The 22,014-nt window shown below is 42.0% G+C and overlaps 1 protein-coding gene across 2 annotated transcripts in view; it reads right to left on the reverse strand.

Moving 5' to 3' along the window:
- CHMP3 (charged multivesicular body protein 3) overlaps positions 1-22,014 on the reverse strand; it is a 49,613-nt gene that overhangs the window by 10,112 nt on the left and 17,487 nt on the right. For both annotated transcript variants that reach the window (XM_079791847.1, XM_079791848.1), the window contains one exon: positions 15,835-16,014. In XM_079791847.1, the coding sequence (XP_079647973.1) occupies positions 15,835-16,014 (180 nt within the window). The remainder of the gene's footprint in view (positions 1-15,834; positions 16,015-22,014) is intronic.

The following is a 22,014-nucleotide window of genomic DNA, read 5'->3' on the forward strand; positions in this document are numbered from 1 at the left end:
CCAATATTTTTTTATCCAATCACCTACTGATACCTAGGTTGCTTAGATATCTTGGCTATTATAAATAACTAGAGGCCTGGAGCATGAAATTCATGCACTGGGGGGTTGTCCCTCAGCCTAGCCTGCACCCTCTTCAATCTGGGACCCCTTGGGGGATGTCCGACTGCTGGTTTAGGCCCAATCCCTAAACCGGCAGTCGGACATCCCTCTCACAATCCAGGACTGCTGGCTCCCAACCACTTGCCTGCCTGCCAGCCTGATCACCTCCTAACCACTCCCCTGCCATCCTTATTGACGCCTAACAGCTCCCCTGCCGGCCCAACTGCCCTCCCCTGCTGGTCTGGTCGCCCCCAACTGCCCTCCTCTGCTGGCCTGGCCCCCCCCAACTGCCCTCCCCTGCAGGCTTGGTCCCCCCCAAACTGCTCTCCCCTGCTGGCCTGGTCCCCCCCAACTGCCCTCCCCTGTAGGCCTGGTCCCCCCCCAACTGCCCTCTCCTGCTGGCCTGGTCACCCACAACTACCATCCCCTGCCGGCCATCTTGTGGCAGCCATCTTGTGTCCACATGAGGGCAGCCATCTTGTGCGATGGTGTGAGGATCAATTTGCATATTACCTCTTTATTATATAGGATACTGCAATGAACACAGGGCTGTATATATCTTTTCAAATTAGTGTTTTTGTTTTCTTTGTGTGTATGTGTGTGTGTGTGTGTGTGTGTGTGTGTGTGTGTGTGTATGTACACACACATATATATATACTAGAGGCCCAGTGCATGATTTAATCATGCACCTGGTGCACCAGCGGGCTGGCTGTCCGCCGGCGCACCAGGCCTTCCGAAAGCCTCCTGCGCGGCGGAGGCTTTCGAAAGGCCTTGTGCCGGAGTAGACAGCCGGCCAGCTCCCGCGCTTTGGCTTTTGATCGCGGGGGACCTGGCCGGCTGTCCGCGGGTGCCCCAGGCCTTCCGAAAGCCTCCGGCGCGGCGGAGGCTTCGAAAGGCCTTGTGCCGGAGCAGACAGCCGGCCAGCTCCCCCGCTTTGGCTTTTGATCGCGGGGGACCTGGCCAGCTGTCCGCGGGTGCCCCAGGCCTTCCGAAAGCCTCCGGCGCGGCGGAGGCTTTCGAAAGGCCTTGTGCCGGAGTAGACAGCCGGCCAGCTCCCCCGCTTTGGCTTTTGATCGCGGGGGAGCTGGCTGGCTGTCCGCCGGTGCCCCAGGCCTTCCGAAAGCCTCCGGCGCGGCGGAGGCTTTCGAAAGGCCTTGTGCCGGAGCAGACAGCCGGCCAGCTCCCCCGCTTTGGCTTTTGATGGCGGGGGAGCTGGCCGGCTGTCCGCCGGTGCACCAGGCCTTCCGAAAGCCTCTGGCTCAGCATCCTGCTGGCCCAATCAGCTACCCCGGCCACCCTGAGTCCCGCCCCCTGCGCCTCCTGCTGGCCCAATCGTGGGCGTAGCGGAGTGATGGTAATTTACATATTACCATTTTATTATGTAGGATATATCAAGAATTGGAATTGCTGGGTGGATGGCAGCTCTATTTTTAGTATTTCGAGGGACTTCCACAGTTAACCACAGTGGCTGCACAAATTTACACAAGAGTTTGCTTTTCTCCGCATCCTCCTCAGCATGTATTTGCTGTTTAAAAATTTTTTTTTAAATATTTTTTTATTGATTTCAGAGAGGAAGGGAGAGGGAGAGAGATACAAACATCAATGATAAGAGAGAATCGTTGATCAGCTGGCTCCTGCAAGCCCCTACTGGAGATCGAGCACGCAACCTGGGTATGTGTCCCTGACTGGAATTGAACCCTGGACCCTTCAGTCCACTGGCTGATACTCTATCCACTGAGCCAAACCAGCGAGGGCTATTTGTTGATTTTTTTTATAGCCATTCTGACAGGTGTGAGGTGATCGCTCACTAATGTGTATTTTCCTGACAACGAGTTATGCTGAGCATCTTTTCATGTCTGTTGGCTATCTGTATGTGCTCTTTGGAGAAATGTCTATTCAGGTCATCTGCCCATTTTTAAATTGGACTTTTTTTGCTGTTAACTCGTACGAGTTCCTTATAGATGTTGGATATTAACTCCTCACTGGATGTATCATTTGCAAATATCTTCTCATTCAGTTGCCTGTCTTTTTGTTTTGTTGATGGTTTCCTTTGCTGTGTAAAAACTTTTTAGTTTGGTGTAGCCCCATTTGTTTTTTTTTTCTATTGTTGCCATTGCCTGAGGAGACATAAAAGATATTATAGTTAATGTCAGAGATTTTTTGTTGTTGTTAATCCTCACCCAAGGATATTTTCCCTGTCTAATGTGTAAGTCCTTTATCCATTTTGAGTTTATTTTTGTGTATGGTGTAAGTTGGTGGTCTAGTTTCATTTTTTTGGCATGTATCTGTCCAATTTTCCCAAGACCATTTATTGAAGAGACTGTTTTGACTCCATTGTAGGTTCTTGCCTCCTTTGTCAAATATTAATTGAGCATAGTGGTTTGGGTCAATTAGAATATTATATTTTAAAAATAAACATTATATACTAGAAAATAAGTGGCACACAGAATATGAACAATAAATACTGTACTTGTTAAATGAGCTTAAAAAGCAATCAATCACCCGGCCAGTGTGGCACAGTGGTTGAGCGTCTACTTATGAACCAGGAGTTGAGGTTTGGACTTCCGGTCAGAGCACATGCCTGGGTTTCAGGCTCGATCCCCAGTAGGGGGCATGCAGGAGAGGGCCGATCAATGATTCTCTCTCACCATTGATGTTTCTATCTCTCTCCCCCTCTCTGAAATCAATAAAAATATATTTAAAAAATGAAAAGCAATCAATCTACTAAGAAAAAAAGAGTTATTTATTGGCAGATAGTCACAGAAAGCATGTTAGTTTGAAATAGAAATTTCTATATAAAATTGCCAAAAACCAAAGTATTCAAAGTATTGTCTTATATTTTATCAAAATGTGAACTATTAATTATATACTTAAAAATGAATACAATGAAAAATGTTATACTATATATTTCACAATAAAAAAGTATCTTCAAAATAAAAAGAAAACATTAAATAGAATTATAGAAAATAGCTAACACCCTGGCTGGCTTGGCTCAGTGGATAGAGCATGAGCCTGCGGACTGAAGGGTCCCAGGTTCGATTCTGGCCAAGGGCACATGCCTGGGTTGCAGGGGGGTGTGCAGGAGGCAGCCGATCAATGGTTCTCTCTCATCATTGATGTGTCTATCTCTCTCTCCTTCTCCCTTCCTCTCTGAAATAATAAAGAAATATATTTTTTAAAAAATAGCTAACAATTAAAATTAAAAATTACACAAAAGGAATCATGAAATAAAATAAGCAGAGCTTCATGGTTACAGCTCTTTCTACTAAGCCTCTCTTCTACCCACTCCCAGCCTTTCTCTGGGTCTTCGTGTTCCAGGCTCTCCAACTCAGCATCTCTCCACATGTTCCTCCCTCCCTCCGTGTGCAGTCAGGGCCCAACTGACAGCTCTACAGGGGGGACCTGATAGAGATTTTTTTTTTACAAAAATACAGTATGACTCATAAATTTACAGGTCACCCTTGTGCAGGGGTCATGCTAATCTTCCAGGTACAGTTCCAACTTTTGTGTATATGCTGCCGAAGAGAGCACTAGATCTCTTTTTTTTATTTGGAGGTGGACTTAGGATTTTAGTTTTGGTGCCTAGCATTGTGCCGGAGACAGCTGACATCCAAATTTTTGTTAAATAAACCAAGGAATGAATTTAAAAGCCAATAGGAAAAACTATCATATTCAAATTGGCAAAAAAAAAAAAAAAAGTTAAACTTATTAGTGTCTTAATAGCAAACAACACTGAGGTGGTTTTATAGAGACTCAAAGGCTCCTAGATATAATGATATATTTAGTATTAGGTTAGAAATAGGTTTTTCCTTTTTTTGTACTGACCATAAAAATTCTAAAATGTTTCTTTATAGAAATAAATAAAACAATAACCACTTTTGCCTTGTTGGTGTGGCTCAGTGGTTAACCTTTTGCACTCGGATGTTAAGTGTGACTCGACATGGTTAGCATTAGAATAAAGAAATCGAGAAAAAAGCAAACGAGTGCAAAGGATTAAGCATCGACCCATGAACCAAGAGGTCATGGAGTTGATTCCCAGCCAGAGCACATGCCCAGGTTGTGGGCTCGATCCCCAGTAGAGGGCATGCAGGAAGCAGCCAATCAATGATTATCATCATTGATGTTTCTATGTTTCTCTCTCTCTCTCCCTTCCTCTCTGAAATCAATAAAAATATATATATTTTTAAAAGTGGCATCAACAGTAAAAATGCAGCTCCTTGGTAGCAAGCATCCAACAGAGCAACACACTCAAACTAGACTTTTTAAGTTGGCTCTTTAAAAGCCAACTTAAACATGGCAATTACAAACAGAGGAATAAAGTTTTAAGAAAATATGGAATCTTACAATAACATTTCACAATAATGACAAGTGAAAGCTAAGAGAAGCAGTATTAACATCATTTGAACAATAAAGATAGTTCTTCCTTATAACAAAGTTAAGAAAAACAATTAAACGATAAATGATATACAAGGAAATATCCAATAAAGAATAAAGATAAAAAGTAAAAGAAAAAGAAGATAGTATAAACATTCTGTAATATGGGGAACCCAAACCAAAGGCCATAAAAGGGATTTACTGTCATACAAAATACTAGAACCTTGCACATTTGAAAAACTTTCAAAATTTAAATTTACTAGAGGCATGGTGCACGAAATTCATACACGGTTAGGGTTCCTAGACCTGGCCAGCGATCAGGGCTGATCGGGGCCTTCCAGCTGCTGGCCAGGGCCTTACTCTGGCTGCTGGCCAGGGCCTTCCTTCATTCCGCACCACCCCCTGGTGGTCAGCGCACATCATAGCAAGCAATCGAACTCCCGGTCTCCCAGTCGAACTCCCGAGAGGACACTTTGAATATTACATATTAGCCAGATAGATAGATAGATAGATAGATAGATAGATAGATAGATATGCTACAACTTGAAAAAAATAATCTGAAGCAGTTTATGCAAAAGCTCAAAAGGGTGAGTTGAAGCCATAAATGCAGGCCTGAGTTTCTCATCAATGGCAAGATTGATGGTTTGGGCTGGTAGCTCTTTGTTGTAGGTGGCTGTTTTATGTATTTTTGGATGTTTACCAGTATCCTTGGCTCCTACTCATGAGATGCCAATGACAACATCTCCCTACCCCAGTTGTGACAACTAAAAATGTCTCCAAACACTGCCAAATTTCCCTTAAGGGCAAAACTGCATTGATCTAGGCTGGAAGAGCTACTGCCACTGGGATTAAATTTAGCTTTGAGCACAAGATGAATAATGTTTGGGCAGAAGGACCCTCACTGATAGAAGCATATGCTTCACTGGGAAAGATAATTTTTCCCAGCACTAGGTTCTAAAATGATCTTCTGATCACAATCTTTACTGACTGTACCAGCAACTGTATAGAAGTTATAGAAATATTCTTAATATGGCTATTATCTATTAAATAAAGCAAAGGAATACTATCAAAACATAGCTCAGTAAAGGCATTTCTGTGGGAATCAAAGCTAAGGTGGGAGGGGTGTAGCTTTCTGATTATCTAGGTGCTAAAAGGACAGGACTTTAAACTTCTAGAGGAATGACCTTCTTGTGCCACTCTCACTTCAATGCCAGCTGTGTGTTCTTACACTCTATTTACAGCTGAATAAAAGCAGCATTCATAAGAGTAACAACTAAAACTGAACATGAAACAAATGAGAACAATCAAGGGAGGTGGATGTTTTTCACCCTTTAAAACATTTTAGTGTTGTATTTTGTTTGTGCAAGGGAAAAATATTCTATTGGAAAAAGATAATTATGCACTATAAAATTTGAATTTGTCAAAGTTTTGAAGAAAAACATTTAAAACCACTAAACACTACTATAGACAATACATAACACAGATATATATTTATTTTAGAAGATTATTGCCTAGCAAGCCTTAAAAAAACTGAATTTTAATCTTTCATATGCTAGAAGACAGTTAAATGTTTAATGCCAAATAAAGAGAAAAGTCTGTTCCTATTTGCTTATTTAAGGGCTTGGAGTTGTAGACCTGGGTAATAAATACTGTACGTGTATGTGTGTGTGTGTGTGTGTATACTCCTATATAATAAAGAGGTAATATGCAAATTAACCCTTACACCCTCACAAGATGGCTGCCTACGACCAGGCCGGCAGGGGGGTTAGTGAGGGACGACCAAATGACTGAACAGCAGGCTGCATGCGGCGACCAGGCCAGCTGTGAGAGGCAACCAGGCTGGCAGGGAGGGCAGTTGGGGGCAGCCAGGCCAGCAGGGGGGGGCAGTTGGAGGTGACCAGGCCGGCAGAGGGGGGCAGTTAGGGGTGACCAAGCCGGTGGGGGGGGAGGGGTTGGGGCGACCAAACCAGCAGGGGGGGGGGGCAGTAAGAGGTGACCAGGCCGGCGGGGGGGGGGGGGCAGTTAGGGGCAACCAGGGCGGCAGGGGGGGAGGGGCAGTAAGGGGGACCAGACCAGCGAGGGGAGCAGTTAGGAATGACCAGGCCAGCAGGGAGGTGAGCGATTAGGAGCCAGCAGTCCAGGATTGTGAGAGGGATGTCCAACTGCCAGGAATCTGGCCTAAACCAGCAGTCAGACATGCCCTGAGGGATCCTGGATTGGAGAGGGTGCAGGCTGGGCTGAGGGGACCCCCCCTCCCTGTGCATGAATTTCGTGCACCGGGCCTCTAGTATACTAATAAAAGCCTAGGTGGTCCTCGCCCTTGCATTGTCACAAGATGGCCGGCAGGGGAGGGCAGTTGTGGGTGATCAGGCCAGCAGGGGAGGGCAGCTGGGGGCAACAAAGCCTGCAGGGGAGGGCAGTTGGGGTTGACCAGGTCGGCAGGGGAGGGAAGTTGGGGGGGAACGAGGCTGGCAGGGGAGGGCAGTTAGGAGCGGCCAGGCCTGCAGGGGAGGGCAGTTAGGGGTGACTGGGCTGGCAAGGGTGAGCAGTTAGGGGCAACGGCAGTCGGACATCCCCTGAGGGGTCCCAGATTAGAGAGGGTGCAGGCTGGGCTGAGGGACACCCCCACCCCCACCCCCCGTGCACGAATTTCGTGCACCGGGCCTCTGGTATATATATAAAATGACATACTGTTAGACTGAAAAAAGCAAACTGCATAACAGTCCCAGTGGTTACTGGTGGGTAAGAAGCCAAGACAGGGGAACTGGTGAACATTCACTCTTGATTTTGTGTATTTGTTTATTGTATTGGCTGCTTTATATATTCTAGGATGTTTAGCAGCATCCCTGGCTTCTCCTCACTAAATGCCAACAGCAACACTCCTCCTTTCCCAGTTCTGACAACCAAAAATGTCTCAAATCTGCCAATGTCCCCTGAAGGGCAAAACTGCCGCCCGCTGGGAATCACTGACTAAGCAGAAGAGCTACTGCAACTGGAATTCAAGTTACAGCAAGCCTACATCACTTTTAAGTTAAAAATACTAATAAATTATTTAAAATGTGCTTTGATTAATAAATCAGCTTAAATTTTATAATGTGATGTTTCACCTCAAAGATCCATACTTTGTACACTCACTTCCAAGTACTCCAATCAAAGCATGGAATGAAACAAAGGAAGAGAGAAGAAACCACAACAGGTGCCTTGGCGAGGTACTGCCCTGTCTGGCCCTCCCTTTACTGCCCCTCGAGACACTCTGCCCCCAGCACTCACGGGCTTAGAGCTCCACTCAGTCCCTGCCGCCAGGGCCCACCATGGCTGAGCACCCAGGCCTGCCCTACCTTTTTGTTTTTATTGTGGCAAAACATTTATAACGTAACTTTTACAGTTTTAAATGTACAGTTCGGTGGCATTAAGTACATTCACGTTGTGCATCATCACCACTATCTGTCCAGAACGTTTCTCAAGCTTCCCGAACAGAAATTCTGTACCATTAACTTTTAACTTCCTATCTCCCTCCTCCCTCCAACTCCTGGCACCACCATTACACTTTCTGTCTTTATGAATTTGACTATCTTAGGTACCTGATCGGAGTGGAATTATAGTATTTGTCCTTTTGTGACAGGTGTATTTCACGTCACATAATGCCTTCAAGGTCTAGCCATTTGTAACGTGTGTTAAAGCTGGAGAATATTCCATTTTGTGTATAAACTACATTTTATCTCTTCATCCTTCAATGGACACTGGGGCTGCCTTTACCTTTTGCCCATTGTGAATACGCTGCTAGGAATATGGGTGCACAATTACCTGTTTGAATCCCTGCTTTCAGTTCTTTTGAGTGTACACCCAGCAGTGGAATTGCTAGATTATATGGTAATTCTATTTCCTGCCCCACCTTTGAACCTCTCTCTTCACTTTTTCCCCTCAATCAAAACATACTCATCATCTCTTATTCTGTGGGAAGCTGCTGTCAGAAAGTTTCACTTGGAAAGCATCTGATCATGACAATGTATTCACAGATAACAAAGCTTAGCATATCACCCCTCCCAGGGACATCTGCATTTTAGAAAAAGGAATGACTGCATCAAATGGTGGGTTTTCAAAGCAGCAACAGGCCAGGGGGTGGGATGGGGCACATCTGAAGCAAGACCTCTCAGGAACTCTCATTACACGATTTCTCGTTTTCTCCTTTCTCACTCCCTAAATGTAGACTCCTCCCTCTTGCCTGTCCCACGCCCTGTCCTCACATACCTTCTTCTGCTGTATTTAATTTATCAACAAGCAACACCCTATTGTAAACCCCCTCAATTCTCTCCCAGGGGGGTTCCTCTCACCAGGCAGGGAAGCCAGGTGATCCTCATCCAGCGATCTGGATCACACAACAGAATCTCCTTTCTCTCCTAGGCCTCTTCCTCTCCCTAGGTTTCCAGTGTCTTTATGGCCCTGCAGTCTTTCCATGTTCAAGGGTTTGGCGCATCTCCAGCTTGTTTATACCTTCACCAAGTCCCACTTACTAGGTGTACCAGTTAATAATGCGGATTTTTTTCAATAGATGGAGTTACACATATGTTGATATATATGCAATTTGATATGTATGCTATTTTGTTGTATTGACAGCAAGCTTCAAACCTTCATATGTCAAATTTGCTGAAGGTGTTAACATCATAGATACTTTTACGCTTAAAAATGTCGAATTTCATGCCAAAAAAAGAGCATTTGTGGGAAGTTTTAATTCATTACTTTATTTTGAAGAAAAAGTTATCGTATACTTCGGGAAACTTATGGTGAACATGCTCCATCTCAAGATACTTGTGAATGCTGGCTTAAACGCTTTAAAAGTGATAATTTCATTGTGAAAGACAAAGAACATCCAGGTCAACCGAAAAAGTTCGAAGACCAACAATTACAAGCATTATTGGATGAAGATGCGTGTCAAACTCAAATACAACTTGCAGAAAGATTAAACGTTGCTCAGCAAACAATATCCGATGGTTTACAAGCAATGGGAAATATTTTAAAGGAAGGAAAATGGGTGCCACATCAACTGAACGAAAGACAAATGGAAAACCAAAATGTCATCAGTAAAATGTTGCTTCAATGGCATGAAAGAAAGTGTTTTTTGCATCAAATTGTGACTGGCGATGAAAAGTGGATTTATTTTGAGAATCCCAAAAGCACAAAATCATGGGTTGATCCAGGTGAACCATCAACATCGACTGCAAGGCCAAATGGCTTCGGAAAGAAGACAATGCTCTGCGTTTGTTGGGATCAGGAAGGTGTAGTGTATTATGAGCTTCTAAAACCAGGTGAAACCATTAATACTTTCACTACCGACAACAAATAATCAACTTGAACCACTCTTTGATTGTGAAATGACCAGAATGTGCCAGAAGACACGGCAAAGTAATTTTGCTTCATGATAATGCACCATCACACACTTCAAAACCAGTTAAAGACACATTAAAAGATCTTGCCTGGGAAGTATTAACCCACCCGCTGTATTCACCAGACCTTGCTCCTTCAGATTACCACTTGTTCTGATTGATGGCACACGCACTTTCTGAGCAGCACTTCAAAACATACAAAGAAGTGGAAAATTGGGTCTCTGAATGGTTTGCCTCAAACAAGCAAAGTTCTATTGGGACAGTATCCACAAATGACCTGAAAGATGGGGAAATGTGTAGCTAGCGATGGGCATTACTTTGAATAAAGCACTTTTGATGTTTCTCTTGAAATCATCATGTTTTCTTTGATTACAAAGTCCGCATTATTAACCGGTACACCTAGTACTCTGCATGCCGAACAGTTCCTCCTCTAGTCCCCTCTTCCACGCCATCCCAGGGGACTGACGTACTCAGGCCTGCCCACTACCTACCAGGTCCCACTGCCCCACTTGCTGCATCTGCAGTCTGTGCTTAAGTGTGCCAAGGTTCTCCACTGCCTACGAAATGAAATGACAATTCCTCAGCTTAACTCTCAGCTTGACTCCAAATTACCTTTACAGCTTTACCTCCCACTGCTCCCCTTAATGCACTCTCATCAAACTGAATCAAGTTTAGTTGGCTGAACACAGCTTGAAATACTTCACCTGAGCCTTTGTGCACCCTAGTTCCTCTACTCAGCTGCCTCCCTGATTCTCCCCCAAATACTTTTCCCCTGAACTCCCATTGCATTTTATCTGCTCCGTAGCCACAGGGCATCTCAATTTGAACGTGTCTCTAAGAACTCTTGCTTTTAATAGCTGTAAAAACTGCCTTCTTACCCTAGCCGGTTTGGCTCAGTGGATAGAGCGTGGGCCCGCAGACTGAAGGGTTCCAGGTTTGATTCCATCCAAGGGCACGTACCTGGATTGTAGGATCGATCCCCAGCCCTGGTCAGGGTGCATAAAGAAGGCAACTAATCGATGTGTCTCTCTCACATTAATGTTTCTGTCTCTTCCCCTCCCTTCCACTCTCTCTAAAAATCAATGGAAAAATATCCTTGAGTGAAGATTAACAAAAAATAAAAAACACCAAAAAACCCCCCGTCTTTTTCACTTCCCTGCTCATCCTTACTGGCCATCAACTTGAGAGCTGAGGTACCCAACCTCCCAGACCTTCCTTCAGCGTGGAGTACACTATTGTTTTTGCCCCATGACCATTACACATACTGACACTCTAGCTGGAACATCCCACCAACACATACACTTAATTGCTCCTCCTCCTTAAGGAGCCTTAAGGAGCCACCTTTGACTGCATTTCCCTTTTACAGTCTCCTAGTGCTTAACACAATTATAAATATACATGTATTTTATTATTTTATTAAACTTATCCAATTATTTGCTCTTCACCCCATACCTAGAGGGCAATACTGTGCCTGTAATGTTCACTATTTTATCTCCAGTGCCCAGCAATATATATGGTACATAATAGAGGCTAAAAGAATGTATTTATTAAATTTATTAAAACATTTTGCTCTTTGTAGCTTAGTCTATTTGCTGAAGAGACTGGAGAAGGTTCTCATGAAGCTTACACTTAATCCAACCTCCCCCATTTCCCCTCTCTGCCCCCCTCTCTCTTCTTCTCTTTTTTTAAAAAACACATTTTTATTTATTGCAGAGAGGAAGGGAGAGGGAGAGAGAGATAAAAACATCAATGATGCGAGAGAATCATTAATCAGCTGCCTCCTGCACACCCCACTGGGGACCGAGCGCACAACCCGTGCATGACCTGGTTCATAGGTCAACGCTCAACCACTGGGCCATGCCCGCCGGGTTCTCTTTCTTTCTTAAAAAAGGAGAGAGAGATAGGGAAGAAGGAGCTCTGAGAACCAATGCAAGGAACAAAAAAAAAATTTTTTTAAAGAAAACTGTCAAAAGTAAGGGACAATACTGCATTCATGAAATAAGAATAGGATTTTTTTTTAAGGAAACTATCACAGAACTCTTTCCTGTAAATAAAAATTAAGCTAGCCAAAACAAAAAATTCAAGAGAATAAATGGAATATAAAGTTGAGGAAATCTCTCAGAAAGTAGAAAAAAAGACTAAATTGATAACAATGATAATAATATTTAGAACCTACAATATCTAGCAATTACCACGTGCCAGGCACTAAATTAAGCCTCACACTACCCTATGAGGAAGGTACTATTATTATTCTCAAAATAGAAAATAGGAAACCTAACAAATTAAAGGACCAATCTAGAAAATTTAACAACTGACTAAAATCTTTTATTTTCATTAAAAAAAACCCCACACAACAAACAGAATAATGCAGTGAGTGGAAAAGAAAGGATCACAAATCCCAGAAATGAAAGATCAAGGAACATAAGGGATAAAACTCTTATCTTTTAGAAATCCATGTGCAAACATTTACAACTGAAATTATATGATGTCTTGGATTCCTAGAGGAGAATATAGGGCGTAGGTGGGGAGGCAGATGAAGTAAGACCAGCCAGGATTTTTGTATGGCATATTAATTTTGATATACTCATTAATTCATGAGTGGAGATGCCAACTATACACTTAGTGATGAAGTCAGGCTGAAGACAAAACTTCAAATATCAACAGCATTTAAAGGCATGAGGCTAGATGAGATCATGAGGTTAGAAGATTGAAGAGAGCAGAGGACCAAAACAGGGCCTTATAGCCCTTTAACATTTAAAGATCGAAGAGCAGATATTTTACTTTTCAGTTGTGATAGAACCACAGGGTAATATACATTTTAAAAAACAATATATTGTTAGGAATGTATATTTAAAGGATAACGAGCTCTTGACTTATGTGCAGTACCTGAGAAAGCTTTTGTCATGTTTACCACTGAAAGTACATGCTACGGGAGAAAATTTTTTTTTTCACGTAAATTAATGGTGATCTGTGAGTTATAATTGCTTGAAAAGATTTTTTTTGACTCAGTACACAGGGAGAAAAGGTGACAGAAGAGAGTGATCAAGTTCACTAGTTCCCAGAGATGTTAAACAAGGTAACACTTCTTTTTTTTTTTTTTTAAATATATTTTATTGATTTTTTATAGAGAGGAAGAGAGAGGGATAGTTAGAAACATCGATGAGAGAGAAACATCGATCAGCTGCCTCTTGCACACCCCCTACTGGGGATGTGCCCGCAACCAAGGTACATGCCCTTGACCGGAATCGAACCTGGGACCCTTGAGTCCGCAGGCGGATGCTCTATCCACTGAGCCAAACCGGTTTCGGCAAGGTAACACTTCTTAAAGCTTAAAAAGTTTGACTATAAAAAGAACTCTCCTCTGCTGCTGAATATAAATTAGTAAAACCTCTGTAGAGAGCAATTTTGCAATTCTAGAATAACTTAAATCCAGCTATTCCACTCTGCATATATAACTGTCCTAAAGAAACCACTTGACATGTGCAAGAGTGAAGGTACTGTTAGTAACAGCAAAAACTGGAAATAGCCTAAATGCTCATCAATGGGGGAAACAAAAATAAAATATGATACATCCATATAATGGAATACCATCCACTAGTTAAAGTACATATTTATCATTGAGTATATTTCAAAAGTACAACGATACATGGTACAAAGATACTGAATGGTGTATATAATATAATACCATTTATACAAATTTTAAGATTCATGATATTGGTTTCCTCTAGGGAGGTTGAGAGAGAAGGGAATGGAATTGGAAAGGTATGTTAAAGGAGATTCAAGTTTAGTAATAATATTTTATAATATAAAAACTGAGGCAAATATAACAAAATATCAAATTTTATTGGTTCTAGGCAATAGGTACATAGTCTCTACTATATTATCCTGTGTACTTTTAACTTTGCAATTGGGGAAAAAAAGAGGCCATGCATACAGTGCTCTATTCCTAGGTGGGGTAGAGCTGAGAATGGGGTAGAGGAGAGAAGGCACAATAAGCAAAATGTTTTCTGATGTTGATTCAGTAACGAAAATAATGAAAAATAAGTTTCTCATGGTCAACTGAACATGCATCTTTTCAGCATGTTGCATAAAAATAGGAAATATGAAAATAGGGAATAAACATGAAACTTTCAAAGCTGGCTGTAAAAGGCAAGAGTATTTACTTGCGTTTTCAAAATGACAGATAAGCCCAACCTGTGTGGCTCAGTGGTGAGCACTGACCTATAAACCAGGAGGTCACAGTTCGATTCCTGGCCAGGGTACATGCCTAGTTTATGGGCTCAATCCCCAGTAAGGGGTTGCAGGAGGCAGCCAATCGGTGATTCTCTCTCACCATTGAAGTTTCCATCTCTCTCTCCCTCTCCCTTCCTCTCTGAAATCAATAAAAATATATATTTTAAAAAATGACATAAGATTAAACTATTTCTTCATGGTACTGAACACTTGGCTCATTCAAAGGCATAGAGAGAAGTGATATATCCAGTATTTAAAGGGCCTAAATACATTACTCTAGGGTTGAAATAACAGTTTTTAAAAGCTAAGAAGATGTACCCTGACTGGTTTGGCTCAGTGGATAGAGCATCGGCCTGCAGACTGAAGGGTCCCAGGTTCGATTCCGGTCAAGGGCATGTACCTTGGTTGCGGGCACATACCCACTAGGGAGTGTGCAGGAGGCAGCTGATTGATGTTTCTCTCTCATCGATGTTTCTAACTCTCTATCTCTCTCCCTTCCTCTCTGTAAAAAATCAATAAAATATATTATAAAAAAAAAAGTTAAGAAGATGTGGTGCAATGAGTTTGTCATATTTTTACTCTTTCCCAACCCATGATTATTTTTCTCAGTATCTGGAGAAAGAAATTGATGATGTAGACATTATGCATATTTAAAAGCTACATCCAAGTGTTAAATTAAAATTGAATGTAAAGAAATACCTTCAGAACTAAATACAATCAAATAATGGATTAGGTACTAATTTGGAACCAGCCTTTACAGTGAAAATTCAGTCTTCTAACTTTTGAGTGTGATGCGCTCTTCAATGTAGTATCTGATAGAGAGCTGACAATGCTCTTTAGTGAAAAATTTCTCCATAATTTCTGAGCCCATACTAAGTATAAATCTCTGACAGTCACTTGCTGTCATTCTCAGCAACTATAATTTTGCATTAGGATGTCTTCATTTAACAGAAATTAAGTAAGAACAGAAACCAACTGGATGCAAAGTTTAACTATGACTCGACTCTCAGGTCACTCTATAACACTGTTCACATGAGGAAATACATTCTAACTTTCTTTTTAATATATCTTTATTGATTTCAGAGAGAAAGGGAGAGATAGACACATCAAAGATGAGAGAGAATCATTGATTGGCTGCCTCCTGCACTCCCCCTACCGGAAGCTGAGCCCGAAACCCAAGCATGTGCCCTGATCAGGAATTGAACCGTGACCTCCTGGTTCATAGGTCGATGCTCAACCACTGAGCCACACCGGCCGGGCACATTCTAACTTTTAAACAAAGCAGTTTTATGTGTAGACTGCCATTACTTCAACAACACTAGCAAAAAGAAAAGTAACAATAAAATAATGATAGTAATATTTTGCATTTTATATAACACCCAAACTAAGACAATGATAAAAAGTAAATATCAAAGCCCTGGCTGGGTGGCTAAGTTAGTTGGAGCTTCATCCCATACACCCAAAGGTTGCAGGTTCAATTCCCGGTCAGGGTACATGCCTGGGTTGTGGGTTCGATCCTAGTTGGGGGGTATACAGGAGGAAACAAATAAATGTTTCTCTCTCTCGCTCGCTTTCTTCCTCTTTCTCTAAAGTCAATGCACATATCCTCAGGTGAGGACAAAAAAATAAAAATAACATGAAAAAAAAAATCAGAGCTGAGACTGTTCTTCCTATTCATGGAAACCAGTACTGATAACTCCAAGAGCATCAGCATTAACTAGGTAGCGGTAGGTAATGGCCTTCTTACCGAGCTGGTTCTTCATCCCCATGAGCACAGAGTTCATGTGAGCTTTGGATGCATAGAGCTTGCTTACAGCCTTCCTTGACCTGATCATTTCCTTGGCCAGGACCACACAGACGTCTTTCTGACCCTTCTTGGCAGCATCTTTCACAGATCGTTTCACTTTTTCTTCTTCTCTTTGAATATCTAAATTTAAAGCACAACACAAAACAACAAAAAATTAAGGGTAAACCAGGAGATTTATTGGTACTCAAATCTGTTCTTACTGTGATCTAAATATGTCTGTTAAATAGGAAAACAGGAGAATATAAACAAAAGTAAGCTAATTAATGTGATGGGCATTTGTTATTTCCAGATACAACGTTACAGTAATTTAAGAGTAAAAGTAAAAGTTGCCCGGCCAGTGTGGCTCAGTAGTTGAGTGTCAACCTGTGAACCAGAGGTTACGGTTTGATACCCGCACATGCCCAGGTTGTGGGTTCAATCCTCAGTGTGGGGCATGCAGGAGGCAGCTGATCAATGATTCTCTCTCATCATTGGTGTTTCTGTCTATCCTTCTCCCTTCCTCTCTAAAATCAATAAAAACATATTTTAAAAAGTCTAGCAAATTTTTCATTTCAATTATTATTCCTTTAAGCTGCTGCATTTCTTTTTGGTTTCTTTTCATTGTTTTCTATCTTTTTAGTGATATTCCCATTTTGTCCATACATACTTTTCTTAATTTTGTCCACATCTTATTTTATACCTCGTTAAGACAGCTGTTTTAGTCTTTGTTTAGTAAATATGTCATCTAGTCTTTCTCATGAACATTTTCTGCTCATTTACTTACTGTTGAATGGACAATACTTTAGGTTTCTTTGTATGCCTTGTGATTTTTTTTGTTGGTGGTGGTGTTGAAAATGGGACATTTGAATCATCACATAACTCTGAAAATCAGGTGCTCCCACTTCCCCAGGATTTGCTATTTTTTTAAATTTTTATTGTATTAGGATGCCTGTGCTGAGATTCAGCTTGAGGTGTAAACTTAAGACTTCTCAGGTCTTTTCAGAGCCTGCATCCTTCCCTGGGCATGCACAGTGACTTTCTTCTATATCCTCCTTTTTATGTGGTTGCTTTGAATCTTAGTCATTGATGTTAAAATGTAAAATGGTAGAGTCCTGTGGAAAACACTACAAAATTCTTCAAATTCTTCAAAACACTATCTTCTTCAAAATCTCAATACAGAATTACTATTTGACCCATTTCTGAAGTATATACACAAAAGAATTTAAAGCAGGGACTCAAACAAATAATTGTACACACATGTTCATAACAGCATATTCACGACAGCCAAAAGGTAGAAATAACCCAGATGTCCATTGACAGATCAATAAACAAAGTGAAGTATAGACATACAATAGAATATTATTCAGTTTTAAAAAGGAAATTCTGATATATGTTATTACATGGATGAATCTTAAAAGCCTTATGGTAAATAAAATAACCCAGATTCAAAGAAAAGTATTGTTTGATTCTACTTTTATGAGGTAACATAACAGTCAAATTATAGAGACAGAAGATAGAACAGTGATTACGAGGGAATGTCGGAGAGGGGGAAATGGAGAGTTATCGCTTAATGGTACAGAGTTCGGTATGGGATGAAAGATTAGTTCCGGAGATAAACAGTGGTGATGGTTACACAGCAATGTGAATAGACTTAAGGTTACTGAACTGTATACTTAATAGTTAAAATGGTCAATTTTATGTTATGTATATTTTACTGTAAGAAATAAAGCAGCAACAAGAGTATTATGATCCATTTATAAACAAGTGCTTGTGTATAGCTGCAACTATAGACAGAAACATATCTGGAAGAGATGATCACCAACATGCTCTCTCTAGATGGTAGGATTTCAGGGTGGTTTTAACTTTCTTATTTATACTTTTCTGCCTCAATAATAATAATATGTATATTATAACCTGTCTGGTGGGGGGGGGCAGGCTGTGTTCATCTGAGAGAGGCAACATGAATGATCTAAATTGCGATATGCCTTGGTACGGTTTTGTATTGATCCTGTTTGAAGAACTGCTTGTTTCTGTGTTTGCAGTATTCATCAGTTATCATTTATCTGATCCTTTCCTAACTGCTCTCCTTCTGAGACTCAAATTACATGTTGGACCACTTGATATTGTTCCACAGGTTCGTTTTTTTTAAAAAACGTTTTCCTCTCGTCCAGCCAGCATAGCTCAGTGGTTTAGCATCTTCCTATGAACCAGGAGGTCATGGTTTGATTCCCGGTCAAGGCACATGCCTGGGTTGCAGGCTTGGTCCCCAGTGTGGGGTGTGCAGAAGGCAGCTGGTTGATGATTCTCTCTCATCATTGATGCTTCTATCTCTCTCTCTTTTCTTCTCTGAAATCAATAAAAATACATTTAAAAAAAAATTTTTTTTTTCCTCTCTGTACTATAGTGTTTTTTTTGTTTTTTAATTTCTTTATTGATTAAGGTGTCACATATTTGTCCTCATCCCCCCATTCCCATCCCACACCCCTCCCCACGGATGCCCCAACCCCCTGTTGAACTTAACCATTGGTTAGGCTCATATGCATGCACACAAGTCCTTTGGTTGATCTCTCCCCCCTCCCCCCACCCTCCCTTACCCTCCCTCTGAGGCCCGATAGTCCTATCGATGCCTCTTTGTTTCTGGTTCTGTTCTTGTTCATCAGTCTATGTTGTTCATCATTTCCCCTAGATGAGCGAGATCATGTGTCACTAGAGATATACTTATATGAACTAAATGTGAGATGAGCAATAATAGTTATGCTGACAGGCAAATGAATCAGTCTGTAGTGAGTTTCTTTCTGGACCAACAGTTCTTTTGAGACCCAATATCAATGTCCACCAGTTCCTTATGTGTACATGTCGGCACTGACCCCTCAGCTCTGGATGGTGGACAAATGGTGGCAATGCAGGTTCGATTCCCTCTGGTTTGGTCTCGGCCGGACCCAGGGTCACGGCTTCATCCGGACCCAGGGGCACGTGGCCTCACCCGGACCCAGGGGGTGCGTGGCCTCACCTGGACCCAGGTGCGCGCGGCTTCCCCCGGACCCGGGTTCCAGCCTCACCCGGATCCAGGGGCACATGGCCTCACCTGGACCCAGGTGCGCGCGGCTTCCCCCGGACCCGGGTTCCAGCTTCACCCGGACCCAGGGGCGCATGGCCTCACCCGGACCCAGGGGCGCGTGGCCTCACCTGGACCCAGGGGCGTGTGGCCTCTCCCAGACCCAGGGGCGCGTGGCCTCACCCGGATCCAGGGGCACATGGCCTCACCCGGACCCGGGATCTAGCTGTACTATAGTTTTGAAAGTTTGCACTGGTATCTTCAATTTCACTGATCTTGTTTTCTGTAGTGTCTAATCTGCTTATTAAACCTGTTCAGTGACATTTTTATTTTATTTTTCTTTATTTCAGACTAGAGGCCCGGTGCATGAAATTCGTGCACTTTAGGGGGTGAGGGTGTTCCTCAGCCTGGCCTGCACCCTCTCGCAGTCTGGGAGCCCTTGGGGATGTCCAACTGCAGGCTTAGGGGAGCAGGCCTAAGCCAGCAGTCAGACATCCTTAGCGCTGCCACGGAGGCAGGAGAGGCTCCCGCCACCACTGCTGCACTCACTAGATGTGAGCCCAGCTCAGGGCTTCTGGCTGAGCACACTGATTACCAGGGGGCAGCTCCTGCATTGAGCATCTTCCCCCTGGTGGTCAGTGCGTGTCATAGCGACCAGTCGTTCTGCCGTTCAGTTGATTTGCATATTAGCCTTTTATTATATAGGATCTTTTATTTTTAGAAGTTCCACTTTGCTCTTTTCTTTCTTTTCTTATTTTATATATATATATTTGTATTTATTTCAGAGAGAAAGGAAGAAGAGAGATAGAAGCATCAATGATGAGAATCATTGATTGGCTGCCTCCTAAACACCCCCCACTGGGGATCAAGCCAGCAACCCAGGCATATGCCTTTGACTGGAATCGAACCCAGGACCCTTCAGTCCACAGGCCAACGCTCTATCCACTGAGCCAATCCAGCTAGGGCACACTTTGCTCTTTTCTATTTATCTCATTATGTTCACGCTTTCCTTTAAGTTCCTCAACAAATTTATAATAGCTGAATAAAATTCTTGTCTGCTTTCGATCATTACTGTGTTTTTTTTAGTCTATTTATATTTCTTTTTAAAAAATATTTTATTGATTTTTTACAGAGAGGAAGGGAGAGGGATAGAGAGTTAGAAACATTGATGAGAGAGAAACATCGATCAGCTACCTCCTGCACACCCCCTACAGGGGATGTGCCCGCAACCAAGGCACATGCCCTTGACCGGAATCGAACCCGGGACCCCTCAGTCCACAGGCCGACGCTCCATCCACTGAGCCAAACCGGTTAGGGATCTATTTATATTTCTTGATTTTGATTCCCACTTTCCTGCTTCTTCCCAGAAATTGCTAAGTGTCTAAATTTTTTGTTCTTCTTTTAAAGAGCAGCCTCACTTGGAAGACACTTAAATTGCCTGCAGATCAGCTTTCAAGACTTGAATCTAAGCTCTGTTGGTATGGACTTATGGTGGCCTTTAATCTAGGGCTATTTAGCCTTAATTTTAAGGCATGGCCCTTCTGGGGTCTCTATTAACTGTACTAGATGTTCAAAAAGGTCTCATTATTGTGTGGGATCAGAACTCTACCATCTCTCAATTCTTTGTTAGTGCTGGGACTTGTTTAGCCTATAGCTTCCTAGTAGTTTGTTCTGTTCTCAGTAATTTTCTTTGACCAACCACTTGAAATCTCATTCTAAGTATGCAGGGAACAGTATTCAGCTAGAGACTCAATGAGACCCCATGCAGATGTTTGGGGCTCTTTATCTGGACAATGCCCTTCTCTCTGATACACTGGCCCACAAAGTCCAGCCACTGCAGCTTCCCTGATCCCTGATCTGTTTCCCCAACTCAGTGAGACCACCATGCTCTGTTTAGAACCCCCTTCCATGTACTATGTATGATCCAGAAAGTTGCTCCAGGCAGAAAATCAGGGACATACTAGTACCTATCAGGGCGCTCTCTCTTTGTTTCCCTTCTATCAGTGATCAAAATTCTGCATTGCCAGTTGTCCAATGTTTGCAAACAGACATTTCATAGACTTCCTGTTCTTTATTTACAATGAGTGCAAGTCTGAATCCCTCACTCCATCGTGGCTGGGAATGAAATTCCCCTCTCCGATTCTTTTTTTAAAGAAAGATATTGGGATATCTTTATGGTATTAATTTTACTCCAATCATGAAAGTGTTAAAAATCATAAAAGTTTTAAATGTCATTATTTCTTTGCAAGTCACCTTACTTTTAAGTGGTACTTAACAACAATTTACTTATAAATATATTTTCCTCAATTTACAGCCATGCTTGTAGTAGTGAAAATGAAATTGCATTCCTTACTTATGTAAGTTTATTTAATTTGCATTCCATAAAATCATTTCTTTAAAGTAGAGTTTAGTTCTTTATTATTAATGGCTTAAAACAATGCATTTATTCTTCTATAATTCTGGTGGTTAGGAGTCTAAAAAAAATCAATGTGTTGGAAGGATTGTGTTTCTTCTGGAAGTTTCATGGGAGAATCCACTTCCCTGTCTTTTCTAGCTTCCAGAGGCCAACTGTGTTCTTTGGCGCATGGCCTGTTCCTCCATGTTCAAATACATCACTCCAACACCTGGTACTGTGGTCACATCTCCTTTCCCCTCACTTTCCTCAACATATTGCCTCCCTCTTATAAGGACCTTTGTGATTACATTGGGCCCACCCAGATAGCCCTGGATTATATCCCCACTTCAAGAGCCTTAATTTAAGCACATCTGCACATTCCCTTTTGCCATGTAAGGTAACATATTCCCAGGTTGTGGGGATTAAAATGTGGACATCTTTGGGAGGACATTATTCTGTCTACCACAGTATGTGAGCATCTGCTTTGTTTCCAACACTGAGCTCTAGAAAATCAGAAATGAATGAACATGACCCCTCTCCCTTGAATAGCTGAATTCCAGGCCAGAGGAAGATTTAGTTCTAACAAAATATAAAGTTTCTTTGAGTTCATCAGAGTTAGTTCTTCTTATAATTATTAGAAAGCAAAATAGAATAGTTAGAACAATTATAAATAATTTAAGAATCAACTATG

The sequence above is a fragment of the Cnephaeus nilssonii genome (assembly GCF_951640355.1).
Source record: "Cnephaeus nilssonii genome assembly, chromosome: 15".
Classification (NCBI taxonomy): domain Eukaryota; kingdom Metazoa; phylum Chordata; class Mammalia; order Chiroptera; family Vespertilionidae; genus Cnephaeus; species Cnephaeus nilssonii.